General features: G+C 42.1%; 1 protein-coding gene across 2 annotated transcripts in view; it reads left to right on the forward strand.

The window, feature by feature from the left end:
* The first annotated feature begins 12,011 nt into the window (after positions 1 to 12,011).
* The window catches only part of CXADR (CXADR cell adhesion molecule), a 76,349-nt gene continuing 60,567 nt past the window's right edge, over positions 12,012 to 27,793 (forward strand). Inside the window, exon 1 of one of the 2 annotated variants that reach the window (XM_075542466.1) lies at positions 12,012 to 12,187. In XM_075542466.1, the coding sequence (XP_075398581.1) occupies positions 12,145 to 12,187 (43 nt within the window). In that variant the 5' untranslated portion in view covers positions 12,012 to 12,144. The remainder of the gene's footprint in view (positions 12,188 to 27,793) is intronic. The other variant, XM_075542465.1, reaches the window with a different exon arrangement.

The raw sequence follows: 27,793 nt of genomic DNA on the forward strand, positions 1-27,793 counted from the left end.
AACTCATCGCGACCCTATAGTGTGGGGTAGAATTGACCCTGTGGGTTTCCGAGACTGCATCTCTCTCTCTCTCTCCTCTCTCTCTCTCTCTCTTCTCTCTCTCTCTCTCTCTCTCTCTCTCTCTCAAAGATATTTAATAGGCACTTATTTTCCTTTGACAATACTAGAGTCTTAGTTATTAAAAATATTAATTAACAGCACTGCAACATTTACAGAATGTAACAGTATTAATGCTTTTCCATGCAAAATTAGATGATCGTTGCAACAAATAGCTACGATTTTATCCGACCTGGAAGTGTTCTATTTTAAAATTATTAAACTGAAAGCACTACTCTCCTTTCAGAAACTGGCAAACTGAGAAAACCAAACACTACCAACAAATTGATGTGGACTCATAGTGACCCTATATGACAGGGTAGAACTGCCCTGGTGGGTACAGGAGTAAAAAGCTGAGTCTTTCTCCCACAGTGTGACTTGTGGTTTAGAACTGCTGACCTTGCAGCTTGCAGGCCAACATATAACCACTACATCACCAGGTCTCTGAAAGGATACAAAAGAGTCCAAATGTGCAAGATGTCTCCCATTTGACGTAATCTTCAGGTTACCTGATAGCTATTTGCTGTCTCTTCTGCTCAACCCTGGGGCACGCTGGCGGTGTAAGGGTTACTCCTTTGGCTGCTAACCTTCAGATCAGTGGCTCAAAACCACCAGCCTCTCTGCCTGAGGAAAGAGGAAGCTTTCTACTCCTCTAAAGAGTTACAGTCTCAGAAACCCACAGGGACAGTTCTGCCCTACCCTCCAGGGGCACTATGAGTCTAAATGAATTTGATGACAATAAGTTTTTCCAATCAGTTCAGTAGGTATTAGCAGAAGCATGTATGTTAACCCTTTGGTGGTAAGGACCCACAGACACTTGCTAATGTACCGCAATTCCAGCTAACTCTGTGCTGGAATTTATATTGAGCAGCAGAAGCAAGTGTGGTCTATTCTTATGTATCTTGAGTATTCATTTTCCTCAAATCGAATCGTTAATCGAAGAGTAAATTAAAATAAGGAATCTTCCTAAGAAGAGGCTGGTGGTTTTTAATTGCTTACTTTGTAGTTAGCAGCCCAAGATGCAACTTACTATACCTTCAGGGCTCCCCTAAAATATGTGGTGCCCTAGAAAAATCTATATGGTCTCTCCCCATCATTCTAATTAGCATGTGAAGATGCCTGGAGGCCAAGAAGCCAAAAGCTGATATAAACCGAGAAGAGCCCATCTCTTTGGTTTGACTAGCAACTGCTACTCTATAGAAACCACTCACTTGCTTTCCTTGTCCAATCTCAGATTTCCAAACACCAGAGAAAGAGTCGATTTTGCTACCAGATAAGTTGTGTCCGCTGTAATTTATGATGATTCCATGGATGTCAGAGCAGAACTAAGTTCCATAGGTTTTCAATGGCTGGCTTTTTCAGACGCAGATTACCAGGCCTTTCTTCCACAGTGCCTCTAGATGGGCTTGAACTCCAACTTTTAGCTTAGCTACTAAGCATATAAATTGTTGGCATCACCTGTATTTCTTAATCAGCCTTTCCGTGCGCTACACATCTCACCACCTACCTAATGTGTCTCTTGTTATCTTATTACAGTTTAAATTTAACTTATTAAGGTATTCCATACCATTTTCTATTTAAATATGTTAGAATGATTATTTAGAATGCCAAACATTTTCTTTGGGGTTACAACCTCAAGTTTAATTTCAGGATTTGGGTTCAAATTCTGAAAGAATGTTTTTTTTTCTTCTAATGAGTTTAAAATATAAGTTAATCCAGTCAATAGCTATGCTTTGAGCACATATGTAGCACCAAACACCATGCTGAATGCTTGTCCTGCTTACACAGACATGGTCTCTGTGCTCCTATGGAGGCCCAAAATTTGGTGAAAGGGATAAGTGTTAATCAAGTAGCCAAATAGTCACATATTCAAGAAGACTGAAATGGTGGCAAGTGTTCTCAAGGAAACAGTACCCTGAACAACTATGATACCAGAAGTGTAAATAATCAGTGGATTCATTCAGAAGAAACATCTGCTCCTAAATATGAAAGATGACTAAGATATGCCCACTTGAGAATGTAAAGAAATAATACTCCAGAGTGTCTGAGTCTTCAAAACTTGCAAATGGACATTGAAGATACAATTATTGGTCTCATTTTGTCTGGGGAAAAAATAAAAGACTCAAGGGGTCAAGAAGTCCAAAGGCCTAGTGGACCACAGGAACTACAGCCTCCCCTAGCCTGAGATGAGAGAAACTAGAAGGTTCCCGGCTACCACTGCTGACTATTCTGAACAGGAACACAAGAGAAGGTCCCAGTTAGAATGAGTGAAAATGCAGAATAACAATCAAATTCACTGTAATGAAGAGATTAAAGCAGTGTTTTCCAAAGTGGGTGATACCACCTGAGAGAGATGCTAACATGGTCCACGGAGTGTGCATATACCTGCTCTTTATCATGGATTATGGACTATAGCTCAGAAATTTTTAATTGCTAGAGGAGGTACTGATATTTTTTCGCTGAAAAGGGGAGAGTAGGTTTTGGAATCTATGAATTAGAAGAACCTCTGAGACTATTATACTAAGTCATCCTTCAAATTTGGTCATCTTTCAGCTAAATAATGACTGCCCTACAAAATAAATAATACGTGGAGGAGTATACTTCAACGAACAATCAACTCTATGGGTACTACAGGGCAACCTTTATCTAAAAACAAAGACAAGAAAGCAGAGAGGGGCAAGGAAACCTGAGGAACAGAAACAGTGAGCTCACTGGGGGAATGAGGAGAGTGCTGACACATAGTGGGGACTGCAACATTTCACCAAGACGTTTGTGTGTGAGTCATTGAATAGAAAACTCATCTCTTTTGCAAACTTTCACCTAAAGCACAATAAAATGTTGAAGAAAGAACTTATATTTCTGGTTGAGGGAATAATAGCTGCAAAGTACCTACAGGTGCAAGGGTAGCAAATCAGGAGAGATAAGTAAGAGCCAACCCTTCAGAGTTATGTTTTATCCTTACTATAAATGCAGCTGAAGTTCTTCAAGAGAATTGTTTGCAGAGAGGTAAGGTAAGCTATTCACTACAGTCTATTAAAACAAACCATAGGCCATGGAGCTCTGTTGGAGTCATGGTGACCCCATGTGCATTACAGTAGATTACAATACTTTTTTTTTCTTTTTCCTTTTAAAGTCGATCACTGGGCCTTTCTTGTGAGGCATGTCTGAATGGAGCCAACTTTTAACCTATGTTTAGCAGTAGAGCGTACCACTCAGGGGCTCTAGATTAAAGAATGAAGGACCTATTCTGAGTTGCCTTTCTATTCCTGAATAACTGTAGTACTCTGTGTTAGTTCGGGATGACACAGAAACAAATTCATAGACACTCATATGTGTATAAGAAAGAGCTTTATATACAAGAGCAGTTGAATATTCAGAAAACATCCCAACCCAGTCAAGATCAAGTCTGTAAGTCTAACATTAGCCCATAAGTCCAATACCAATCTACAAAGTCCTCTTCAGACTCATGAATACATGAAATGATCTTGAATGCAGGAGGCTCACAGGCCAGTGGCTTGGAAATCTTGTGGATCCAGTGGCATTACAAGCATCTCAGTGCTGGAAAAGGTCCCCATGTGGCTTCTCTGGCTCCAGAGGTCTGGTGGCATCTCCAGCTCCCATGGTGTAGCTCCATGTGTCTTGTCAGTAGAGCATCTCTCAGGGAGTAAGCAGAGAGAGAATATGTCTTCTGCCATCAAGGAGGAAATACAGAATCTCCCAGAATTCTCAGGAGAAGGTCATGCCCACCCAGAGGCCTCATTGGCTATGATCCCATTGACAGACTAGACTCCACCCCTTTACCCCATCAAGTCCCAAATTGACACCAGAATATGTAACTACCACATATTCCTCTACTAAGTTCTAATAATTCATTGTAATGGCCACAAAGAACTCTAAGACAACACTCATGCTCATAAAGTTTAATAAGAAAGTAGCAGGTTACAATTCAGGGTCAGGAATAATTGGCTAAGTCAGCTCTGGATAGAGACAAGCAATATCCAGAGATCATTTATCCAGGGCCCATGAAAATGATTTAAATTATCTTAAAACTCATTCTAAAATTCTCTTAAAACTAACTATATAATCCATCCCAGTTAAGCTAACTTTATAACAATGCCATTGTAAAATATAACTTTTTATTTTATTTATCTATTTAAAAAAATCATTTTATTGGGGGCTCATACAATTCTTATCACAATCCATACATCTATCCATGTGTCAAGCACACTTGTACATTTGTTGCCATCATCATTCTCAAAACATTTTCTTTCTACTTGAGCTGATATTAATTAGCTCCTCATTTTTCCCCTCCAATATTTTATTATATTTTATTGTCATAAATATATAGGTGCCAATATATTTGCCATTTTAACAATCTTCACATATATGATTTAGGGACGTTAAATATGTTCATCACTATAAATGCTAATATGTTTTTATGGCAAAAAGGACCCATAGAGGCAAAAATGCCTAGAATTCCTGACCTTGACTATGGTTTTGGCCATGCTCTAATTTAGTCACTTTAAGGAAAATTTGCTGAAGAAGCCATTGAGAGTTTATATTCTACCCACACACCTTGCAAAATCAGTCATGAAATATAATGCTGCTCGTGATCGAATTAAATCTGCCTTCAAGGAAATCTAATCAAGACAACTATTATTCAAATTTATGCACAAATCACAAAAACTAGTGATGAAGAAATTGAAGATTTCAACCAATAATGACTTCAGTTGGAAGTTGACCAAACATGCAATCAAGATGCATTGATCATTATTGGTGAATGGAACGCAAAAGTCGGAACAAAGAGGCGGGAGTAGTCTCTGGAAAATATAGACTTCATGATAGTAGTGAAGTTGGAGATCACATAATAGACTTTTGCAAAAGAAATGACTTGTTCATAGCAAATACCACTTTTTAACCACTCAAAAGGCAACTAAACACATGGAATTCTCCAGGTGGGACACAAAGAAATCAAATGAACTACATCTGTGGGAAGATATGGTGGAGAAGCTCAGGATCAGCAGCTAAAACCAGGTCACGGGCTGGTGTAACATCTGCTGTGTGTATAAAGTAAATCCCCTAAGAAGCAGGAGGAGGCAACTCATTAGTCCTCAAAATGACAGTCTTGCTCTTCAACAATCTGAGGTTTTGTATAGCTGATTGCCCCAATGTAATGTGTCCTTTGATCTCAACTGTTGCATCCATAAGCATTGTTTATGGATCCAAGCATTATGAAATCTTTGACAACTTCAATAATTTCTGTTTATCATGTTTCCCACTGATCTGGCTATGATGATTTTGTTTGTTTTACTTTGAGTTGTAATCCATATCGAAGACTGTAGTCCTTGATATTCATCCGTTTGTGCTTCAATCCTCCCGACCAGCAAGCAAGGTTGTATAATTTCCATATTGAAGGTTGATGATAAGACTTCCTACAATCCTGATGCTGTATTCTTCTTCATCTATTCAAGCTTCTCTGATTATTTGCTCAGCATACAGACTAATAAATGTGATGAGAGAATACCACCCTGATGAACACCTTTCTTGATTTTAAACATTATAAACAGTTCAAACCATGAACAAAGTGCAGAGGGAGACAGCCTATCTTTTCTTCTGTGGCTCAACTGTGGCTCAACTGATGGGTTTGAACCACTGATCTTGCAGTTACTAGCTGGAGGCATTATGTATGTAAAACTGACATTTTCAGAAAGTACATTCTGAAAAATTAAAATGTTGTGATTGTATGAATATTTGAATAATTTTAATTAACATGATACAGAATATATTAAATTCAATACTCAGTTATACTCAATTAATATGACCTTTCTAGCCATATTGCCTTATGTGAAAAATTATAATTCTGGATTTTATACGCCTGTGATTGTCCTCCCCTTTTGGAGGGTGTTATCTGCTAGAGAACAGGAAAAGGATGGGATTAAGATGTAACCTTAGTGAAGGGTGTGAATCGGACTGTACTCGTTAATGGTTATCTTGGTTACTGTTATTTGTAATGGATGTAAGGAATGATATGACATTGATGAGAGGAGAAAAGCTACTTTTAGAGTGGCCTGGGAAAAAGCCTGGTTGACTAAGATCAGTAGGTCAATCCCAACCGGAAACATCCTGCCAGAGACCTCAGGTCATATGTGCATAAATAAGATACAGTCCAGGGGTGGACAATGTTGTTGTTTGGTGCCATTGAGTCAGTTCTGATCCATAGCAACCCTAAATCCTACGCATAATAGAAGAAGCCACTGTACAGTCCTATGCCACCCTCACAATTGTTCTTATACCTGAGCCCATTGAAGCAGCCACTGTGTCAATCCATCTCGTTGAGGGGCGGACCTTCCGCTTTTTTGCTGATCTTCCACTTTACCAATGATGTCCTTCTTTAGGGACAAGTCTCTCCTGAAAATATGTCCAAAGTATGTTAGATGAGGTCTTGGCATTCTTGACTCTCAGGAGCACTCAGGTCATACTTCATCCAAGATAGATTAGTCTATCTTTTTAGCAGTCCATGGTACTATCATTATTCTTCTCCAGAATAGATTATTATATTTGGGTGAAGGGTTATATATTAAACTATTTGAACCATTGATATTCAATGTAACACCTACCCTAGGACCTTTCTCTGCAAGGGTCTGGTAAGAGGATTCACCTGTGAGTAATTGTGAACAGGATTCCCTACCATGTCATCCTGCTAACTATAAAGTGAGTCCGTTGAGAAGCAGGGCTGTGAGCTCATCGTTGGCAAGAGCCAAGAGTGGAACTTATCCTCTGGACCCAGCATCTCTGGCTTACTCCTGTCTGACCTTTGGATTGTGAGCGGAATAGCTCTCCCCACCATGTGAGATGGTTCCTCAAACCTTTGTGAGTTTGTGTGGGATACTGCAGGGATTCACAGAACCCAGAAACATGAAGGGATATACTTAAGGGAGTGGGGAATGGAGCAGAATAATATCGTGGAAGATTTGCACATGTGGGACTGTTTCAATCTCCAATTCTTTGGGATTCGTTTGGAATTTATTCTTACGGAAGAAATCATTACCGCCACTTTTGAGAACCCACTACCTGCTTTGCTTTCATGAGCAGCAAAGGTGAATAATGCACATGTTTGAATGATCAGAATGAGAGAAGAGCTTGAGTGGTGGGATTCCCATGACTACTACAGAAATAGGCAAAGGATAGAAGATAAGAAAAACTACTAAAAGAGGAGCTCCCTTCTCGTGTTCACACAACTGCCTCTTGGCATACCTTCTGGCATACCTGCTCTTCTCAAAGTTATCCATAGTTTGTTATGATCCGCGCAGTTAAATGTCTTTGCATATTCAATAAAATGTAAGTCCTTTTTGATGATATTAATGCAAAATCAACAATGCTTTCAGTAAATAAGCTTACTCACCGCTTACAAACAAGTGGCCCTAAGTTAAAAGGCATGATCGCTTCCTTGTCAAACAAACAGCAATGTTGAATGATCGGAAGTTTCTTCTTACTTCATGTGCTATCATATACCAGGCTGAGAAGAAGTGAGAATCTTTTCGTTCTAAAGTATAAGGCAACCTCTGAACATGATAAATGGATCATCTGTGGGTGTGTCGGCAGATCCATTACTGCTGACAAATATTTGTAAAGATGAATGCTTTATTAACCACAGTGTTATGTCTCTTTAATTATCACCTTCTTGATGAACTGGGAATCACCTTTCTGCTAGTGTGGACTCAATACATGTGGCATTCATTGTGCTTTACTCAAACAGGTCAATTCATTTAATGGTTGTGCATTACTTGTTAGTTAGCTTGGCTTGAGGATATCCAACAATGTATAATTTGTATGTTCCAGCATTAATGAGTTGTCTCCTTATAAAAGTTAAAAAGTCAAAACTAAAGGTGATTTCATATGTGTTTAAAGAGCATTACCCAACCACTGCCACCAAGTCCATTCTTACTCATAGCAACTCTAGAGTTTCCAAGGCTGTAAATCTTCGCAGCACAGCCAGCCTCATGCCTCTCCTGTGGAACAGCTGGTGGTTTTATGGTGCGCAGCCCAGCATTTACCTGACACCATCAGAGCTCCCTTAAAGATTGAAAAAAAAAAAAAAAACCCAAAAAGCTCACAGCCATCCAGTCAATGTTGACTCATAGGGACAGACAGCAGTGGGTTTTGTAGATGGTCACTATTCACAGGAATCAAGAGCCCAGTCTTTCTCCAGCAGAGCTGCTGGTGGCTTTGAACTGCCAACCATGTGGATCACAGCCCAACGAGTAACTACTACACCACAAGGCCCCCTTTAAGGAATATTCCACCCTCATGGTGCCACCCCTCAGCCTGTAACTCACTGCCATCTAGATGAGTAGAGAGCAGAGGCTGATCCTGTAAGGGCAGGATAGAACTGAGACTGTAACTCTTCATAGGAGTAGAAAGTCTTGTCTTTCTCCAATTGAGAGGCTGGTGGTTGTGAATTGCTAACCTTGCAGTTAGCAGGCAAACACATAAGCACGGCTTCAATAAGGTAAGCTGCTTTTTTTTTTCGTAGTTAGACAATGCACTTTAAAACATTTGCTCTTTTTCACCCAATTTGTAAGCGGCTATGGAGGACAGCAGAGCCCAAATCCACCTGCAGAGTATCTAGTCAGATTAATCCTCTGTCCACAGGGGAGGAACTAGAAGAGTGTTGCTATCAGACAGAGATTATTATAAACTTGATTAGGGTGGATCAATCTAGCTTATTATATGATATTTGATCAGTTGACCTCCCTCTTGACCCAACCTGAATTTGCTCTAGCCTCAAGTATTTCTCACCTGTTCCGCAACAGAGATTTCTACTCTGGCTTTTTATATATTGCTGGTGGTATTTTCTTTCTTACTCTTTATTTTTATCTTGGTATTATTGTCACCTTTATTATTTTCTTCTTTCTTTCTTTTGGGTTTCCCAGTTTATGCAGCACAGCAAGAGTGGATGCACGGAGACAATCACTGATGCGATGGGTCTCAGGGAGGGGAGGCACGGGTAGGGAATGTAAGGGGAATTGGGGGCAAACAAATTTGAGAGGGGGCCGGGTGCACTAGAACTGATTGTGATGATGTATATACGATTATTTTTAAAAGGGATTTAACTATGGAATTGTATGGTATGTGAATTTTATATCAATAAAACTATTAAAAATAAATAAAACATGTTCAATAATCTAAGTCTAAAAAACACCCAATTCATTGCCATTCAGCAATTCTACCTCACAGCAACTCTATAGGACTAGTAGAGCTGTCCCTTTGGGTTTCTGAAACTTTAAATCATTGAGAGAGCAAAGAGCACACAGCCTTATCTTTCTATGGATAGACTTGTGTGTTTGAACCACTGACTTTGGGCTACCAGCTGGATGGATTTGTTTTGTAAAACTGACATTTTTAGAAAGAATAAAGCAGAAAATCAAACTCACTGCCATCTAATCGATGTCTGCTCATAGAGACCCAATAAGACAGGTTAGAATGGCCCATGTGAGTTTCTGAGGCTGTAACTGAAAACCCTGTCTCCTCCCCCACCCCCCGCCCCCACGCAGTGCAGTTAATAGTTTCAAACTGCTGACCTTGAGGTTAGCAGCCCAATGTCCAACCACTACACCACCAGGGTTCCACACAATTTTGGAAAGTACATTCTTAAAAATTAAGATGTAAAATTTGTGATCTATCGAGTGAATAATTGAGTAACTTTTTATTGACATGATATAGAAAATGAATATTAAACTCAACACTTGAGCCTACTATGTGAGCCACAAGGATGTCAGCCTTCTAGGAATTATCAGTGTAAGAAGAGCGATTGAATGTGCATGCACATGACTTCAGAGAAAGAGGCAAGGGTAAGAAAGACAACAACAACAAAATACCAGGAGGGGAGGGATAATAGATCAGAAAAGCCTTTGGAGCAATCTCAAATGCTAGATTCTAGTAAATGGTTGAGATGGTCACTGGGGGTAGGTTTGATTTCTATCTGGATAATACTGTAAGAATAGCAAGTTTATAATAAACTTACGCTGCTGTGAGGTAGTTAATACTAAGATTCTCATAAAACCATTTGAAATAGATATGAACATCAAGGCTTGGCCTCTTTGTTAATTTTATAAAGCATGATGCGATTACAATTTTTCTCCCAAATATATGCAATTACATTAGGTAGAATTCCTGTTTCTCTAGCAGTACACCTTTGACTTGCCACGATCTCACTCAAGGAAAGTTAAATCAGAATCACTGGAGTACAGCTAAGGCATTGATGTTTTTAAAAAGTTCTCTACTTTTAGAGAGAATTAATTTTGATGAGCAGCTAGGGATGCAATCCACCAGGCTGTATTGAAGTGAGACAATGTTGGTGTCCATTGTAACCGATTTAGGTACATTGTGGCTCTGTACTCTTTTCTGATTCAACAAATTTCCCAGTATTATTTGTATTAGTAACTCCCACTTACAATTTACTATGTGCCAGGCACTATGCCAAGCGTTTTTCTTATGTGTGTGTATATATATCTTCTGAGGTGGGTGCTGTTTGAAAATAACTTGCCCAGTTCTTGCCCTATAGAGGCGCCCCAGCTCAGAAGTGCACTACACTGCTCTCCTCCAAACGAATTGTTTGGAACTCCAAAATCTGTCTGCAGTTATAAATAAACGTTATCTGGGAAGAGCGATCCAAGAACAAGAGGCACAGAAGTGACAGTGAAGATGACAAGGACACTCAAGGGTTTTGGTTGCCTGCACGCCTGTTCCCTTACCTTTCGCTACCCCTACTTGACTCCACTATTAAAATGACTGGTCCTTATCCAGTGACTTCAGCGAATGTGGTTGGATGTCACGGAGTCGATTTTAACTCCTCGCTATCCCCTGTGGCTAGAACTGACTCACAGATTTGCTTTAAGGGAAGCAGATCGCCAGGCCTTTCTCCTGTTGAGCTGCTCGGCAGCTCCAACAGCCATGATTTCAATGTGGTATCAATCAATCAAAACAAACTCCCACCATTGCAATAGCCACCCTATGGAACAGAGCATGCATGTCGCGTAGTGTTTCGAGGTTATCAATCTACGTGAGCACAGCCTCATCTTTCTCCCCAGCAGTGGCTGGTGGGTTTGAAACGCCACGATTTCCGTAGCAGACCCACTTCACCCACTGTGCCCCGTGGGCTCCTGGTGTGAACCTTTGAATTGGCTGCCTGGCTGCCGACTCGCGTGTACTCTACAGGACAAGAGAGACCTGCCCATTTGAGACTAATTCTTTACAGGAGTAGAAAGGCACATCTGTCTCCTGCACAGCAGCTGGAGGTTTCGAACTGCTGACCTTTTGATTAGCAGCCCAGCGTGTAACCACTACACCACCAGGAGACCTCTTAAAGAATGTTCTCTAAATGCTTGGGAAAACATAAAGCATGGCATTTTTAAAATGCCTAGTTGCAGTTGAAGAATTGCAGATTGGAAACCTCACGCTTTCCTCCATTCCGGCCACCAGGGCAAGTGAACAAGTGCGGGGTGTGCCCAGCCCGCGCCCTCAGCCTCGGATCCCGGAGTCCGAGCGCGGCGCCGCGCAGGGCCCGGCCGACTGGGTGCCACGGGGGCTGGCAGGTCACGCGGAGGCGGGTGCAGATAATGTGGCGCCGCGCCTGAGGCGAGGGCGTGACTACAGTTTCGAGCGCTTGAATGGAGGGTATAGCCCGACCCTCGGGTTCGCCCCACCGCCTCCTCCCGACACCCCGCATTGCGGCGCTCGTCCCCGCTCACCGCGCCGAGGTTCCCTGCGGGTAGCGGGCGCGCGGCGCGCGGTTGCCATGGAGATCCAGCCGCCGACCGACCGGGCGCGCGCCGCAGGGCCAGAAGCGTGCCGCAGGGGCTGGCCGCTGCCGGAAGTGACGCGACTTCACCTGCCGAGCGGGGGCGGGGCTGCAGAGGTGCCGTCGCCGCCGCCGCCGCCGCCGCCGCCGTGAGAGCCGGTCGGGTGCGTGCGAGGCGCCGGGAGACCTGAACCCCCAGCGAGAACCTCCTCCTGCAGCCGCCGCCGCCCTCCGCCGCGCCTTTGACCATGGCGCTCCTGCTGCGCGTCGTGGTCCTGTGCGGACTCGCGGGTGAGTGCGCGAGTGCAGGCGCGGGGCTCCGGGCGCATCGCCGTCGGCCCTGCCCGCGGCTAGCGGCGAACAATGGGCGTGGGGGAGGGGGCTGGCGTGATTTCGGGGTGCCGGGCAGGGGTGGCTTGTGGGCTGCATTGCACCGCTGGTTTTGCGGGCGAGGAGAGGGGAGCCGCAGCTGGGCTGGGGGCCGCGCGGGAGGGCGGGGGTCCCTTGGGAGGGGACTGGGGGTGGGGTGTAGCTGAGCCCTGGCGTAGGGGCGGCGGTGGCGGGGTTCGGAGTTTGCGCGGCGAGCCGGAGCTCCCGGCGCCTCCCGGACCTTTCCTTCCGCGGGTGCTGACTGTGCGCGATGGGCGTCTGCGTTTTCCCGTGTTAGCCTGGGCATCACGCGCGTCCAGCCTTAACGGATTTCAAAAGCCCTGGGCGGCCACTTTCCAGGTGTCGAGCAGTCCTAGCGGAGAGGCTGAGTTACAAACGCCATTATTTAGCAGACACTGGGCTGCTTTTCAGCTTCGCATCGTCCAAGGGACCTCGAGGAAAGCGAAGCGGACAGCACGATCCAGGCAGTCTTGGTTTCCCTTAGAAGAGGCGGAGCTCGCTGGGCACAGATGGGTGGCTTACGGCGTCGACCGTGGAAGCTCCAAAGGAGGGTTCTGTTAAAGCGCGGTATTGATTCCTGCAGCCGCAGAGCTAAGGGCAAAGGAAAATTTAGTAACCCCAGTTGAGTTTGAAATGTGTTGGTTTCTTTTGAAGATAAGGCCGTACAGAGCAATTCCTACACCCGTAAATTTCCCTCTGTGCATTGCGTTGGGAGAGGAGGGAGAAGGTATTACATTTTTCTCGGACCTTTAGAAGACAATCATTTTGTTACGAAGGAACTGATCTGCTCTCTCTGTGTTTCAAGTGATTTGCTAAGCTAAGCACTTGTCAGGCTCATTTTATAGGAGGCAGCCTCCGGAAGGATAACTCTTTTTTTTTTTTTTTTAAGTGCTCCCGAAAGCACGACCAGTTGGCTAGTTGGCTCTTTTTGTTGGGAGGGAGGGCTCTCTGCTTCCTGTTGAAAGGTTAATTCCATTGTTGGATGTCACAGCTGTGAGCATTCATTACTCATGGGATCCACTTGATCTGATCGGCATTCGGTTAACAAGGCTAATCTGCCTCGTAAGGACAACAATAATCTTAGTTCAAAGTCTGTAGTACTACCTCCGCCTTTTTGATCCATATAATTGAGACTTGGCTTAAATATCCAAAGTAAAGCTTCCTGAAAAGATGAAGGGTCACGGTCACCAACTTACATGGGGCATGCTTTACCCAGACCAAACTGAAGGTGAGGTTGGCAATGTTAATGTTTTCTCAGAGAAAAAGGGCATTTTGACACTACATCTGAAGCAGTCAGGTGAAGAACCATAAGCTAACAAATTATGTCTAGGGCATTTTTGCCTCTGGAATTTCTAGATAGGTGTCTGGATTTCTTTTTTTTTTTGGAAACCCTCATGATCTCTGACAAGGATATTTTGATACATGTAATTTCACTGTGCTTATGAAATGACCACCAGTTTGCAGTGGCTTAGAGGACTGTCCTTAGAGGACAGTGGCTTGCTTTTGGTTAAATAAGACAATTATTTTTATTCTAACTGTTCAGCTTAGGAATCAACTCAGAAGCTGTATGATTGCTGTGGGTATATTGGACATTGACCATTTTGGAATGTTGCTAACTCCTCAATGTTAACACCATTGTCTCCTGCATTAACACATCATGGCAGAAGCTTATATATTAGAAACAGGAATGTTATGTGGTAAATTTTTCTCTAGACCAGCCTCTGTATAGGTTGTTAGGAATTTTGTGGTATATTTTGGATATTGATAGGGCTTCTTTTGATGCATTTTCATTGCTTAGTATTAGTCATACTGCCAGTAGTAGCTTAGTACTACTAGTTATAGGAGTGCTGGTAGCAGTAAAGCAGTGGTGGCAGCAACAGCAGTAAAAATAATCCCTTCATTGAATACTAAATGCTCGGTCCCTAATCTACCTAGCAACCCTGGAGAGTATGTATTATAATTATTCTTGTGAAAATGGGAAGACGGTGGCACCGAAAGGTTAAAGAGCTTAGCTTGCTGAAGTCAAAAAGATTAATCCTGGTTTGTTCTCAGGTCTGTGTTCTTTTGCCTGAAGCTGCCAGATAGTTCCTTCGTGATTGCCTGTAATGGGCATGTGAATTTCTACTACTGCTCAACCCTCATGTATTCAGAATGTCTTGGTTTGCCTGTGACAGATCCTGAAGACTTTTATTATTTGCCCATTAATTTCTAGATCTTAGTTAAATTCTTTTAGGCACTGTGAGCACACTTGTGTTCATCAGGGCTGGGATCGATGATTTGAAACTGACCCACCACCCACACAAGTTTGGGAGGGCTGCTGCTGTTTTTCACCTTGTCAGTATGAGTGGAACTGAAAACCAAACCCACTACCATCCAACTCCCAGCAAACCTGTGGGCGCGTAGAACTGTGAGGTCTCCGAGGCTGCAAACCTCTATGGGAGCAGAGGGCCTCCTCTTTCTCCCAGTGCACAGCCCACTCTGCTACCAGGGCCCCTTAGCACTCAGAAAAGACTGTCCAATGATCCTGGTCTCCCAGGACAAGCCACTGTCCTCTTTCTCTGTGTTGCTCCAGTTTTATGTATTGAGATTGAGAATCCTGTGATATCAAAGTTGTAGCTGGCAGTAGATTCAAGCTGTCTGTCACTTCATCGTTAGTCTTTATAGTTAAAATAGTAGGTGTGAACTTTATCTTGCACATTTTCCCCTTCATCTACATTCCTGCCACTATACCATCAGAACGAAAGTTGCCTCCAAGACCAGTCTGTCTACATTGACTCCTCACCCTGTTTATTGTGCATTCATCAGTTATCCATTTTATCTCAAAGGGCGGGTGCACTGCCTGTGCTGGTTACTGTTACAGTTCCCTCTTAGCCTGTAGCACTTGACTGATACAGAGTGTTTAGCAAATGTTTGTTTCATGACTGCATTTTCAACCTTTTCAGGGGGAAAGAAAAAACCCAACAAACCAAACCTGTTGCCGATTCAGCAACTGAGCTACCGCATAGGGTTTCAAAAGCTGTGATCTTTATGGAAGAAGAGCTTTGGAGCAGGCAGTAGTTATGACCTGCTGACTTTTCAGCGAGCAGCCCAGTAATTTAACCACGGTGCCACAGGGCTGCTTCTCCCCTAGGCATATACATGATGCAGCTTGAAGAAGTTCATGGAAAAATGGAGTTCAAAGATAATGGGATCTTCTCATGAATATTTTGAAGTACCCCTGTGTGTGCGTGCCACAAAATCATAGAAAACTCTATTAAACAAAAATATTAGAAGTTCTTGTTTCTTGACATATCCTTGCCCTAGATCTAGATACTTCTGAAGGCAGTGTTTTCATCTCTTTAACCTGCCCCAAGGAATTCTGTTTTCTTTACACCATGTCTAAACATTGTTGGTTTCTTCAAGGGGTTCAAGTTTGTGTTCCTTTTAAATGCTATTTATGTTTTGGGGACAAAGAAGTCTGATGTGGTTGGGTTGTGGGGTGGATGGAGTAAGGTTTTCCAAAGAAATTCTCCTGGGAAACCCTTGATTACCTTGAATAAAATTCCTTGTGGAAACTTTACTGCACCTTTTCCCCTCATCATTCCTTTTTCTTAAACTTCTTCCTTATAACCCCCCCTGTGATGACCTTGTATCCTTTGAGGAACTCTATCAGGATGATCTCATGACCCCTTTGGAATTCCTGAAAGCAGTCACCATAACTTGAGGCAACTTACCTTGAATTTTGGTTGCCAGGCAGATCCTCTCAAAAGCCACTGAATTTTGATTGGTCCGTTTTTTTGTTGTTTGTTTTAAAGACATCCTAATGAGACCAAGATTTGCATATTACTGAGAGAATTTGTAACTTACTGCAGTATACACACAGACTCCTCACTATGTGTCATTTCACATTCATGAAAGTATTAAAACATCTGGCTGTTTTGCACATTGACCAGTATACACTGGCAGTAAGTGAGTGTCGTGCTTCTCCGTGGCTCAGTGGTGATGTCACATAATTGGCAGTTATATAATGCTGCAGTTCTCTTCCAGTGTATGATCTTACATGACTATCCTCTATGGTCACAGTGTTGGCACTTAGTCATGCTGATACATGAGGAGTGGCTGTACATATTTCTTACTTGGTCCCTCTCTTTTTATTTTAGAAAGATTGTCCTTATGGTGATCGTTTCACCAGTTTTAGCTCATTCACTTGTTAGTTTAAAGAAATGGAGGTTCCCTTTTACCTCTAGCCTACCACCTCCCCACGAAGTTGCCAAAGGTGACGTAAACCTGTATGACAATTCCTTTTTCCCTGCCGAGCACCTTAGCACCTGCCCTTGTTAATTTCCTTTCTGTTAACCTCCTTTTCACTGCCCCCTCTCCATGGTTTGGCACAATCTCCTTCTTAATCTTCGTCTCAAACCACCCTTTAACTTATATCAGAATACCCTCTACAAATTTGCTAGTGACTTACGAATATTTCCAGCTCATCCTAACTCTCCTTTAAATTCTAGGACCTTGTTTCTATCTGCTTAGTGTTCTTACACCTGCATGCACTTGAGTACTTAATACCACAGGTCCCCCCACTGAACTTAGTTAAGTTTTTTAGAGGGAAAAATGAAATGAAAAGATAGTCGAATGTTCCCACAAGCTCTTTGAAGCCCCCTCACTCAGTGGAATTAAGTGTTAGGCTGCTAATTGAAACAGAGCCCACCATTTTCTTCACAGGAGGAAGAAGATGATGCCATTGGCTTCGTAATAACCTGCAGTCTCAGTGACCCTGCAGAGTAGTTAGGTGGACTTCGTCCTGTAGGGTCACTATGAGTCAGAATTGACTTGGTGGTAGTGGGATTGGCTTTGGGGGGTTGGCATTATGTAAAATATACAGTGGAGCATTCCAAGTAGATGGTACACTTTGGGTAGAGAAATAGAAATCTGAAAGGGTATGAAATATCTTGGGAGCTGAGAAGTTCAGCACAAATTAAGCAGGTAAGCAACACTGCTTGAACTTTATGTGTGCATGAAGCATTCTCACCTTGAAGTGTAGGATTGGGCTTGAAAGTGGCATTTCCAACAAGTCCTGTGATGCCATAGCTTCTGGTTACGGCTGGGTGGGCAAAGATCTTAAAGGTTATATACACACGGACAGGCATACTGGGCAAGATGAAAGATGTTTGTCAAGTATCATTCCCTCCCTCTCCTGGGTGGTCTGAGTGGTGCACACTGTTAAATGTTCTTGTCTGCTAACACAAGATGAGCTATTTGAATCTCTCCAGAAGTTCTGTGGAAGAAAAGAAGGCCTGCTGATCTACTTCCTAAAATCAGCTATTAAAAACCCTTAGAGTGCACAGTTCCGCTCTGCACATACAGGGTCACCAGGAGTTGGCAACTGGCAGTGGTGGATAGAGCAGTGAGGATAATCTGAAAGAATACAGAAAAAAGGAGAGGAGTTTGAAGAGGTGATCACGTTTCAGTTTGAGCGAGTCGCATTTGAGGTGCTCTGGAGGACGTCTGATGGTGCTGTCAGGGGAGCATTAGACTTCTAATGTGCCCTTGACAGGTAAGTGGTTTAACCCCACAAGCTGCAGGATAAATGCGGCAGGATCCTCTGGGAAAGATATACAGCTTCTGAAAATCTATACAGGGTCGTTATAGTCAGTTGAATCAGTGACAATGGGTGTTGAGTTTGTGGGTAATCGTGGTAAAAATGTTTTGTAAAGGACTGACTCTAGGGAGATAAGCCAGGATACAGAATTGTGATTGTTGCTGAGAAGTAGCATCTGTTTAAGATTAACCTGGAAAAGCAGATAGGAAAAGAAGAGAAGGCAAATTGTGACATTGGGGAACGTTAGACAACGTTTAGTTGACAATGGGGAACATGGTAATAATAAGGTATTCTAGAAGTACCACTGTTTGCTGGTGTATCAGGGAATGATGGAAGCCCAAAGAGTCTTAAATCACTAGCAGGAGATTATTGATAATATTCATCATAAAGTTGATTATGCTGAAAGTGAAGCTGGATTTTAAGAGACAGGAGAGGGCGATAGGTAAGTGAAGAATATGAAACGTATTTTGAATTTGCGGAGGAGCCTTGGCAGTACAGTGGTTAAGCTTTGGGTTGCACTTTTCAAGGTAGGTAGTTCAACTCCACAGCTGCTTCTCTAGAGAAAGGGGTTACTGCTCACGTCAACAGTTACAGTCTTGGAAACTCACCAGGCAGTTCTGTCCTGCCCGGTAGGGTCAGTCCTTGCCCCATATGCATGTGAAAGTTGGACATTGAATAAGGAAGACTAAAGAAAGAATGCATGCATTTGAATTGTGCTAGTACAGCTGGTACAAACTGATCTGTCTTGGAAGAAGTATGGCCAGAGTACTCCTTTTAGGAAAAGATGGCTAGGCTTCATCTTACATACTTTGGACCTATTATCAAGAGAGACCAGTCCCTGGGGAAGGACATCATGCTTGGTAAAGTGGAGAGACAGCGAGAAAGAGGAAGGCCCTCAACCAGATGGACTGACACACTGGCTGCAGCCGGGCTCAGGCATAGTGAACAATTGGGAGGATGGCGCAGGACTGTGCAGTGTCCCATTCTGTTTGCATAGCCTCTCTGTGGGTCATAGCAGACCCAATGTCACATGGCACCAAACAAGGTCCTGACTGAGTGTTTTTGGTTTTGAATTTGCAGTGGCTTGACAGCAAAGACCTTAGTTACAGAGAGAAATTGCAGGAGAAAAGAACCCAGCCAGCAAGAATGCCCTTGACTTCCCACCACTAAGACTTAGAAACATGTTCATGCCATCATTCATCCAACCAGGTAGTCCTCCCTAAGGTTTAACTCCTAAACTCTGTCCTTTGTCTCGGCAGGGATGTCAATACTATCGCTTCTCTTATATCTTAATCTCATCACTGTCGTTTTCTTTTTGAAAATATTTTGTGGGTTTTTTTGTTGTTGTTTTTTCAGGTGAAAATTGACCCAGCAAATTAGTTTCCCATTTTACAATGATATTGTTTTCCCCCCAGAGTGTGTCAGCACTTTTATTTCCTGCCCCTCCTTGATTTCTAATCTTTGCTTTCTGGCAAATGTTGGCCTTTTGGTCTCTTGTGGTTTATTTTCAGGAGCAGTTTCCTCTTGGGGATTATTGTTCATTTTATAGGTGAGTCTTTTATTTACCTGGAAGGTGACCTAAGAGTGGGGTAGTTCCAGATTAAAAAGGTGTTTCAGGACCACAGTTTTAGGGATTCCTCCTATTTCTTACCAATCCGGTAAATCTGATCTTTTTAATGAATTGGATTTCATCAACTTTGAAAAGCTTATATTCCTGCTTTATATGAGGGGGCCTTCAAAAAGTTAATAGGAAACGCAGAATGAAAAGGTAATAGAAATTCTCAGTAAATGTTGAAGCCCTTTCATATCTTTAATCCCAGTTTCCCCGGGCCACCTCTGGTTCTCCCCTTTCTTTCTCAGGCTCATTGCTTGGAATGAGTGGCCTTTGTTTTCTGCCTCCACGGTTTCCCTTCAGGTCCACTCATTGGTCTACAGTTTGCAGTCTGGTCTTCATCCTCCACACCGGGAGCTGCAGTCCACAGTGTTGCTGTGGCTGTTTCCCAGGACTCGTTGTACCTTCTGCCTTGACACTTCTCATTGTGAACAGCTCTACTGAACTCTTCTAGCTATTGTCCTTCTCTTTTGCAGCCTTAATTTCTTCCCTGTGCCCTATGTGTTGGAATTCCTCGGGGGATGGCTTCCACCATATTTTAGCCAGAACGTCAAATCACCCACTTGATATCTCTACGAAGAATTCCCACAGGTGACTCCAGTCAAACCTGTGCAGATTACTGTATGTCCCCATTTCACTGCATGGTGTGTTTTCACTTTGGGTGCTTTAACTCACTCCTATGTTCTCACTTCCGTTTATGTCCCTTCAGTCACAATCTATAGTCTACCACATTAAACCATCATCTCCTCCTGTTGAAATAGCTTCACGGTCGACTTCTGCTTAAATACACTCTTCTCTGTGTTCTGGGCATATCTTATTACTGGAGCATGTCCCAACATTTTAAGCCTGTCTATATTTTAACCCCTTGTTTTCTCTCACCAGAATGTACCTCTCATGGGATCTTTGTGATCGTCATTGTAGTCTCACTGTATGACACTGTTGATTGAATAAAGGGGAAAGGTGTGGGAGATAGGAATTCATGATTGTTAACTTGAGGGAACAGATATACTTGAGCTCAATGCTTTTCAATTAAGTAAATTAAATAATGCAAGTTGGGGACTTTTTATTGTGATTTGAATGTAGGCTTTCTCAGCAGATCACCGGTTTTATCTTTAGGTTGTCATTGTTTGGTTTCCATTTATAACATGGTTGTGGTCCTAGCTATGTTTTCCATAGCTGTCGTTAGACAATTTCTTGGAAAACATGTATCATGACGACATTTATCTTCAAAGCTCAGACTTGGTTGCATCTGGAAGAGCCCATCCCACAGGGCCCACAGACTCCACTGCTTGGCAGCTGCACCGAAAAGCAAGGCTGGGAACTTTTCACTTGGTTCATTTGGTAGCCAGCAAGTGCTGGGTGTGAAGTTTAAAATAATTATTAAAGGAATTCAGAACACAGTTAAGATGACTCAAGAAGAGCTATAGCTTACTGTATATTACTTTTAACCTATCTTGCATTTGTTAGGGAAACAAAACCAAACCATCTAGAATAATTATTAGGATGATTTTGGCCGTAGATTCCTATTAAGATTGCGGTGTTCAGTAGAAGTACAGGGCAGTAATCTTTTCACATTCTTGTCCCAGCCCCACTTTTTAAAATTTAATTTATTTGGTGGAGCTTTCGGAACGGGTAGCAAGAGTGCCAGCAGAGTGACACCTGGACATCGGGAAACGCTTGATTTGGGAAGCTGGAACTGTGGCACGATTTGCTGTTCTCCTAGGACTGACTTATTGGTGTTCTTTATGAGTTATTCGCTTACAGAAAGTTGATTTCTATCTGCATGTTCAACACAGTTAAAAATTTCGACATAGTAAGGGCTGAGCTAGGCCTGTAGTAGGTCATTCCAAAAAAGTGTTTATTGGAGAGGTAATTATAGTAGATTAAGATGATAAATGTGACTTGAGTGGCTAAAATCTTCTCATTTGTTTTCCCTCTGGATACAAGTTGAGCTTGATCTGGCTTTCAGTATTTTCTGTGTATTGGGGCTTATCTCTACTGTATTATTGATCATAGCATTCTTGACTCTCTGGCTTATTTTTCTATGTTTTGGGTGTATGAAGTACAGGTGAATCTAGAGAGCCAACTACAATAAGAGTTCCTGGTGGGTACGGCAGGATAGGGAGGGGAGAATGGGAAGCCAATATCAAGGAGTATAAGAAGGAAGAAAAATGTTTTCAAAATGATTATGAAAACGGTTGTGCAGCACTGCTTCATATGACCGGAGAGAAAAAACAAACAACTCACTGCCAATGAGTTCATGTTGACTCATAGCAACCTCGTAGGGCAGAGGAGAACTTCCTCTGTGGGTTTACTAGACTGACTCTTTACAGGAATAAAAAGCTTCATCTTTTCTGAAGAGTAGCTGGTAGTTTTGAACTGTTGGCCTTCTGGTTAACAGCCCAATGCATAACCATTACTCTACCAGGGCTCCTAAATGGTCACTACAGGGAATTTTGTCTCCCGTGCCTTTCTACTGTCCCGTCAGCAACTTTTCTTCCCTCACCTCATTGCTGCAACCAGTTTCTATTAGGAGAGCCAGAAGTGTAAACCTTAGCTCACAGTATTTGACTCACAGTATTTGCCTGTTCTTTTGGTTGCAGGATACTTAAAAGAGAAGACTATTTTCCTACGTGCTTGAGAAAGGGGAAGTATGGTAAGAAAAGGCAATAATGGCAGGAGTCTATTTTTAGGGCTGGTTTGAAACAGTGGTATAACTCAGTTTGTCCTTTGATAATTGGTAAAGATTAACAATCAAATTATCTTTACACATCCTGAAAAACTTATAGGCATCACTGAAACCTCAAATTTTTTCATTACTTTTAAGATTTTTTTTTGCAAGCCGGAAGAGGAATCATTTTATTTCATTTGCTTCTTACGACATAAAAAGTGTGTTTAAATTCTTAGAAAGAAACACTGTAGCTACTCTTGATTACTCCCATTTGTAAGTGAGTTTAATAGGTGTTTCTACTGGGAAGGATGGTTTGACTGCAGAGATAAAGCTCTGGAGTGCCTATCAGGGGACATCCAGGTCACATGGAGAATTGTTGAGCAATGTCTTTGTTGCATTGTGAAGGTGACTGTAGCCAACCTGCCTTTGTCTCTCAGATTAGATAAGCACATGATGAGTGCTTTGAATTCTGAGTTCTAGATAGTCCCCAAAGCAGGTCTTCTCTAAAGAGCTAGGCAGAAACTTTGTAGACTTTGTTTTATGGTGGAGGGTGTTCTGCAAGCATTCAGAAGATACTAGCATACCTTTGTATATAATTTTGAACTTGATCCTGGTAAATCTGGCCTGGAAAAGTGATAGTGCTTTATATTTAAATCTACTCCTGAGAACTTCAGCGCTAGGAAGGATTCATCTTATTATTCATATAGGGATCTAGTTCTAAAGCCAAAGACTTAAGCCCAATAAGTTGTGGTACTGGCATATTACCAGTACTATTTAAGAGAAATATAATGCAAGCCACACAAGTAATTTAACATTTTCTAGCAGGTACACTAAAAAATAAAGTGAAAAGGAGATTTCCATGTTGTTGTAGGAGCCATTGGTTCGTTCCTAGCGACTCCATGCACAGCAGAACAAATCACTGCCTGGTCCTGAGCCGTCCTCGCAATTGTTCTGTGCTTGAGACCATGGTTGCAGCCCTGTGTGGGTCCCTCTCCTTGGGAGCCTTCCTCTTCTTTGCTTCCCCTCTCTTAACTAAACACGCCCTTCCCGAGGGGTTGGTCTCTCCTGGCAGTGTGTCCATGGAGCGCACTGGTTGTACTTGATCCAAGATAGATGGTTTGCCCTGTAGAAGTTAGCGCTACTCCCATTACTCTTTACAGCGCCATAATTCACATGCGTTGATTCTTTTTCGTTTTTTCTCTGCAAAAGTAAATTTTATTTTATTCATTTTTTATTAAATGATCATTTTATTTGGGCTGACATCTCTTATAATAATCCATACATCAGGTTTATCAAACATACTTGTACATATGTTGCCATCATTATATTCTAAATATTTACTTTCTATTGAGCCCTTTTTTCACTCTCTTCCCCCTTCCCACCCTCGTGACCCCTTAATAAACTATACATTATTATTATTTTCATATCTTACACCTACTGCTGTCTCCCTACCCCCATGGCTTCTGTTGTTTGGTCCCCTGGGGGTGTCTCTGTGTGTGTGTGTGTTTGTGTGGTTATATATCAATCCTTGCGATCAGTTCCCTCTTCGCCCCTCTTCTCCCCACCTTCCCCCTACTCTCCTGGTATCGCTACTCCCATTCCTGTCCCTGGATTCCATGTGTCAGGTGCTACAGGGCCGGCCCCAATCAGAGCTAAACTGACCCCTCCCTAGAAGTCTGTGCTACAGAGGACAGCACTAAACCTGCAGGCTAGGGAGAGAACCTGGCATGCCACTCCCACAGGGAAGCAAACCAGAAGGAAAAAGAAAGAGGGACAGTCTAGACCAAAGGTTCTCAACCTGTGGGTTGCGACCCTCTGGGGGTTGAATGACCCTTTCACAAGGGTCGCCTGATCCCTAACAGTAGCAAAATTACAGTTATGAAGTAGCAATGGAAATAATTTTGTGGTTAGGGGGTCATCACAACATGAGGAACTATATTAAAGAATTACAGCATTAGGAAGGTTGAGAACCACTGGTCTAGACTCAATACTGGCATACCAAGCCCAGAGAATGATGGCCCTGCATGGAGCTGCTAAGCCACAGAGAGGACTCTAGGACTGACAACAGCTCAAGACACGATGTCCCCTCACTGGAGCATACCGTGACAGAGGACAATACTTGGGACACACGGCGGGAGTGAGTCCGGTGTGAACACCCCAGAACCAAGAAAGGAACATAACAGATCAACAACAGAGTCAAGTCTGCTACAAAGTCCCTGAGGAGCCCCCAAAATAGATATGAGGGTAGGGGTGGGCAGCTTCCGGAATTCTCCCAGGACAGTGGGGAGATAGTTATAAAGGTCAATGAACAGACCTAGAATTATAAATGCATTGATTCTTAATGAGTTATGTAATTTTTATATTAACTTTTTGAAATCTGATCCATCTCTGAGTGTAATTGAGCACATCTCATTTTCTATTAACCACATTTTAAGAAATCATAAGCCATCCGGGGCTAGCAGTAACTGTATTGGACTGCATGGGCGAAAATTTAGAGCTTTAGTGTTTGCCCCTTCTGGCAAGGAGCTAAAGTCTTACTTAGTTTCTCATAATTATCAAGGCCTTTGTTACATACATAGAAAATTATATAAACTGTCCTTATTTGGTAGTTATATACATTCACATTTTAAGTATAACACATAAAAATAAATATATGTGCAAACATTTTTACCTTGCCTAGTGGGAAAGATATGAGTTATGGGAAGATATAAAACAAGCAGGAAAAGAATGGTCCCCTAGGTAAATTTGGGTTATTAGGTAAATTTGAACTCACTTGGAAATGTTAGTTAAAAAAAGCAATGCTACAAATAGAACCTGGAAACACAGGGAATCCGGGATGGATGATCCCTTCAGGACCAGTGGTGAGAGTGGTGATACCAGGAGGGTGGAGTAGAGAGGGGGGACCGATGATAAGGATCTACATATAACCTCCTCCTTGTGGGATGGACAACAGGAAAGTGGGTAAAAAGAGATGTTGGACCGAGTAAGATATGACAAAATAATAATTTGTAAATTACCAAGGGTTCATGAGGGAGGTGGGAACGGTGAGGGAGGGGGGAAAATGAGGAGCTGATGCCAGGGGCTTAAGTGGAGAGCAAATGTTTTGAGAATGATGAGGGTAATGAATATACAAATGTGCTTTATACAATTGATGTATGTATGGTTTGTGATAAGAGTTGTATGAGCCCCCAATAAAGTGATTTTAAAAAAAGATGTAGACAACTAATTTGGACATTCTCTCATGAGGGATAATCCTTTTATTGTCATAAACCTCTAGGATTCATACTTTCATTTTTCCTGCCCCATGTTGATTGAAAATGAAGGGAAGCTGAGGGTTTAGAAGCAAGGAGGCAAAGGACGGTTTCTTAGAATGGAGAAATACAGGCTATTCTGTGATTGTGATGAAAATACTCACCATGACAACCAGTTTGCTTTTACCCTAATGGAAAATATCCTGTTTGCATTTTCCAAGAGAATTTTCCAAAATTAGCACCTGTGCGTTGGAGAATGGGAGGGAAGATAATGTACTTAAATTAAAACAAAGAGGCATTTGACTGGAATTGAAATTTGAAATCGCCCTCGAATGAGCGTGTATGCATGCATGCTTTGCGGCAGGAATCCAAGTCAGCAGTATTTACAGAAATGTCCGCGTGTCAAAGAGCACCTGGTGGCCAGAGGTCAGCGGGGTAAACTGACCAGCCATTCCACCGGAGACAGTGGAGGTGGGTTCCTCCTGTAAATGACTGGTACCCCTGGAAACCCAATACGGAGAGGGTGCTGTGCAGTGGAATCGGCTCTGCGCGGGGAGTGTGGTTTGAGTCTGGTCTCTCATAATTTTACTGTTTCCTGAGGCTGACTTTTATATTATATATTTTATATATTATTTCCACATGCTAACTATTTTTATCAATCCCTGTTGTAGAAAACAGTTTCCTTACATCTTTGCACTGTCATCCTTTAACACTCCTATCCTGCACGCTACCCAGCTTCTAGTTCTTCTCTACAATGACCGAGAAACACTCTTATACATAGTCCTTCACCACCTCTATGCATGCCATCATGTCGCACATGTTTAGCTTGTACATCTTAGATTCGCTTGTTTAGTGTCTTTCTACCGTAGTGCCTTTCCTCTATCCATTTTGTTTAGGTAGCCATATCCTTAGGTGTACTTCGTTGCCCACCTTTGAGATCTTAAAACTTAATAACATTCCCATTACATCTCTCCTGGATGCCTGTGAGAGGGCCAGGTTCTCACCCTCTTCTCTAGCCCCATTAATCTTTCGACAAGTTAAAACCAGAATTTGTTCACTAATTGTATATCCATTTGTCAGATCCCAGGTCCTAGCCCTGTCATGGATCTATTCTTCAGGCCAATTTCCTTGTTTCTGCTCATGGGTGGATGATATTGAACAATTAGAAAATAATTGGAGGTCCATGACTCTATAGATTGGGAATTGCATTGATTTTATTGTCTAACTTGTAGGCTAAAGAAAAATACTTCAATTAAGTATCTTGATGTATGTAGCATGTTTGATCCAGGTGAAGATGGTCCTCAAAAATGAGGGAGCCCTTCAATGAGATCGCTTGACAATCATCGAAAACATGGACGTACAAAGACACCAACAGTCAGAAATAGGTCACTGGACCAGGCAACTTTTTGGCCTGTTATACATGAATTCACCATCAACTATAGGCAACTCAACAACAGCTAACAGCAAAAACACCATTAGAACATTGTTTTTAACAAAGTTTAAAAATAGCACCTTTCTGCCCCTTGCTCCTTTAGTTCTTTTACATTCTTAACAAAACAAAACAAACCTTTTAATTGAAGTATGGCGTTAATAAGAGTAATGCACACATCACAAGGAACCCCAAACCTTTTCATTGCAATATGTTAATATATGACTAATGCACAAATCACAAACGTATGGGTCACAGCATTACCGCAGAGGCCACACACAGTAGCTATCACTTAAGGTCAAGAAAGGAATGATACCTGAATCTCAAAATTTTATTGTTGTATCTCTATTACTATATATATATATATGTATATATGGAATTATACAATATATGTATTTTAACTTTCACTTAATCACATTTGTAAGATTACTCATAGATTACTTATTTCCTTTGTTATGTGGTATGTGGTTGATTTCCTCATTCTATTGATGTCTCTCCCTCATTTCCCCTTCAGTTTTTGCCTATCATGAGCATTACTGCTCTGATACATTTGTATATGTATTTTTATGCTTATATGCAGGCATTTTTATACATAAGTGCATTTCTGGACCAAAACTTAGATACAATGTTTAGTTGATTTGGCAGTTTTTGAAAGTCATGGTCTAGTTGACACTCCTGTCAATCAAGAATGCGACTCCTAGCTAGCTGCTCCATATCCTTACCCTCTTTTATACCTTTTGTGTTTTATTTAACGTCTTAATATGGAAATTTCTAAAAAGTCATGAAACTAGAGAAAATAGTGTGATAGGCCCTAATATTATCATCATTCAGCTTCATCAACTACCAACTCCTCCCAGAATTTTGATGCCATTCTACAGTTCTCTTGCCCTCTCCCCCTTCATAGATATGCAGGTACTATGGGGAAATTGAATAAAAGATAATAGAATTTTTTTCATTGACTTT

This window comes from Tenrec ecaudatus, chromosome 2 (assembly GCF_050624435.1).
Source record: "Tenrec ecaudatus isolate mTenEca1 chromosome 2, mTenEca1.hap1, whole genome shotgun sequence".
NCBI lineage: Eukaryota > Metazoa > Chordata > Mammalia > Afrosoricida > Tenrecidae > Tenrec > Tenrec ecaudatus.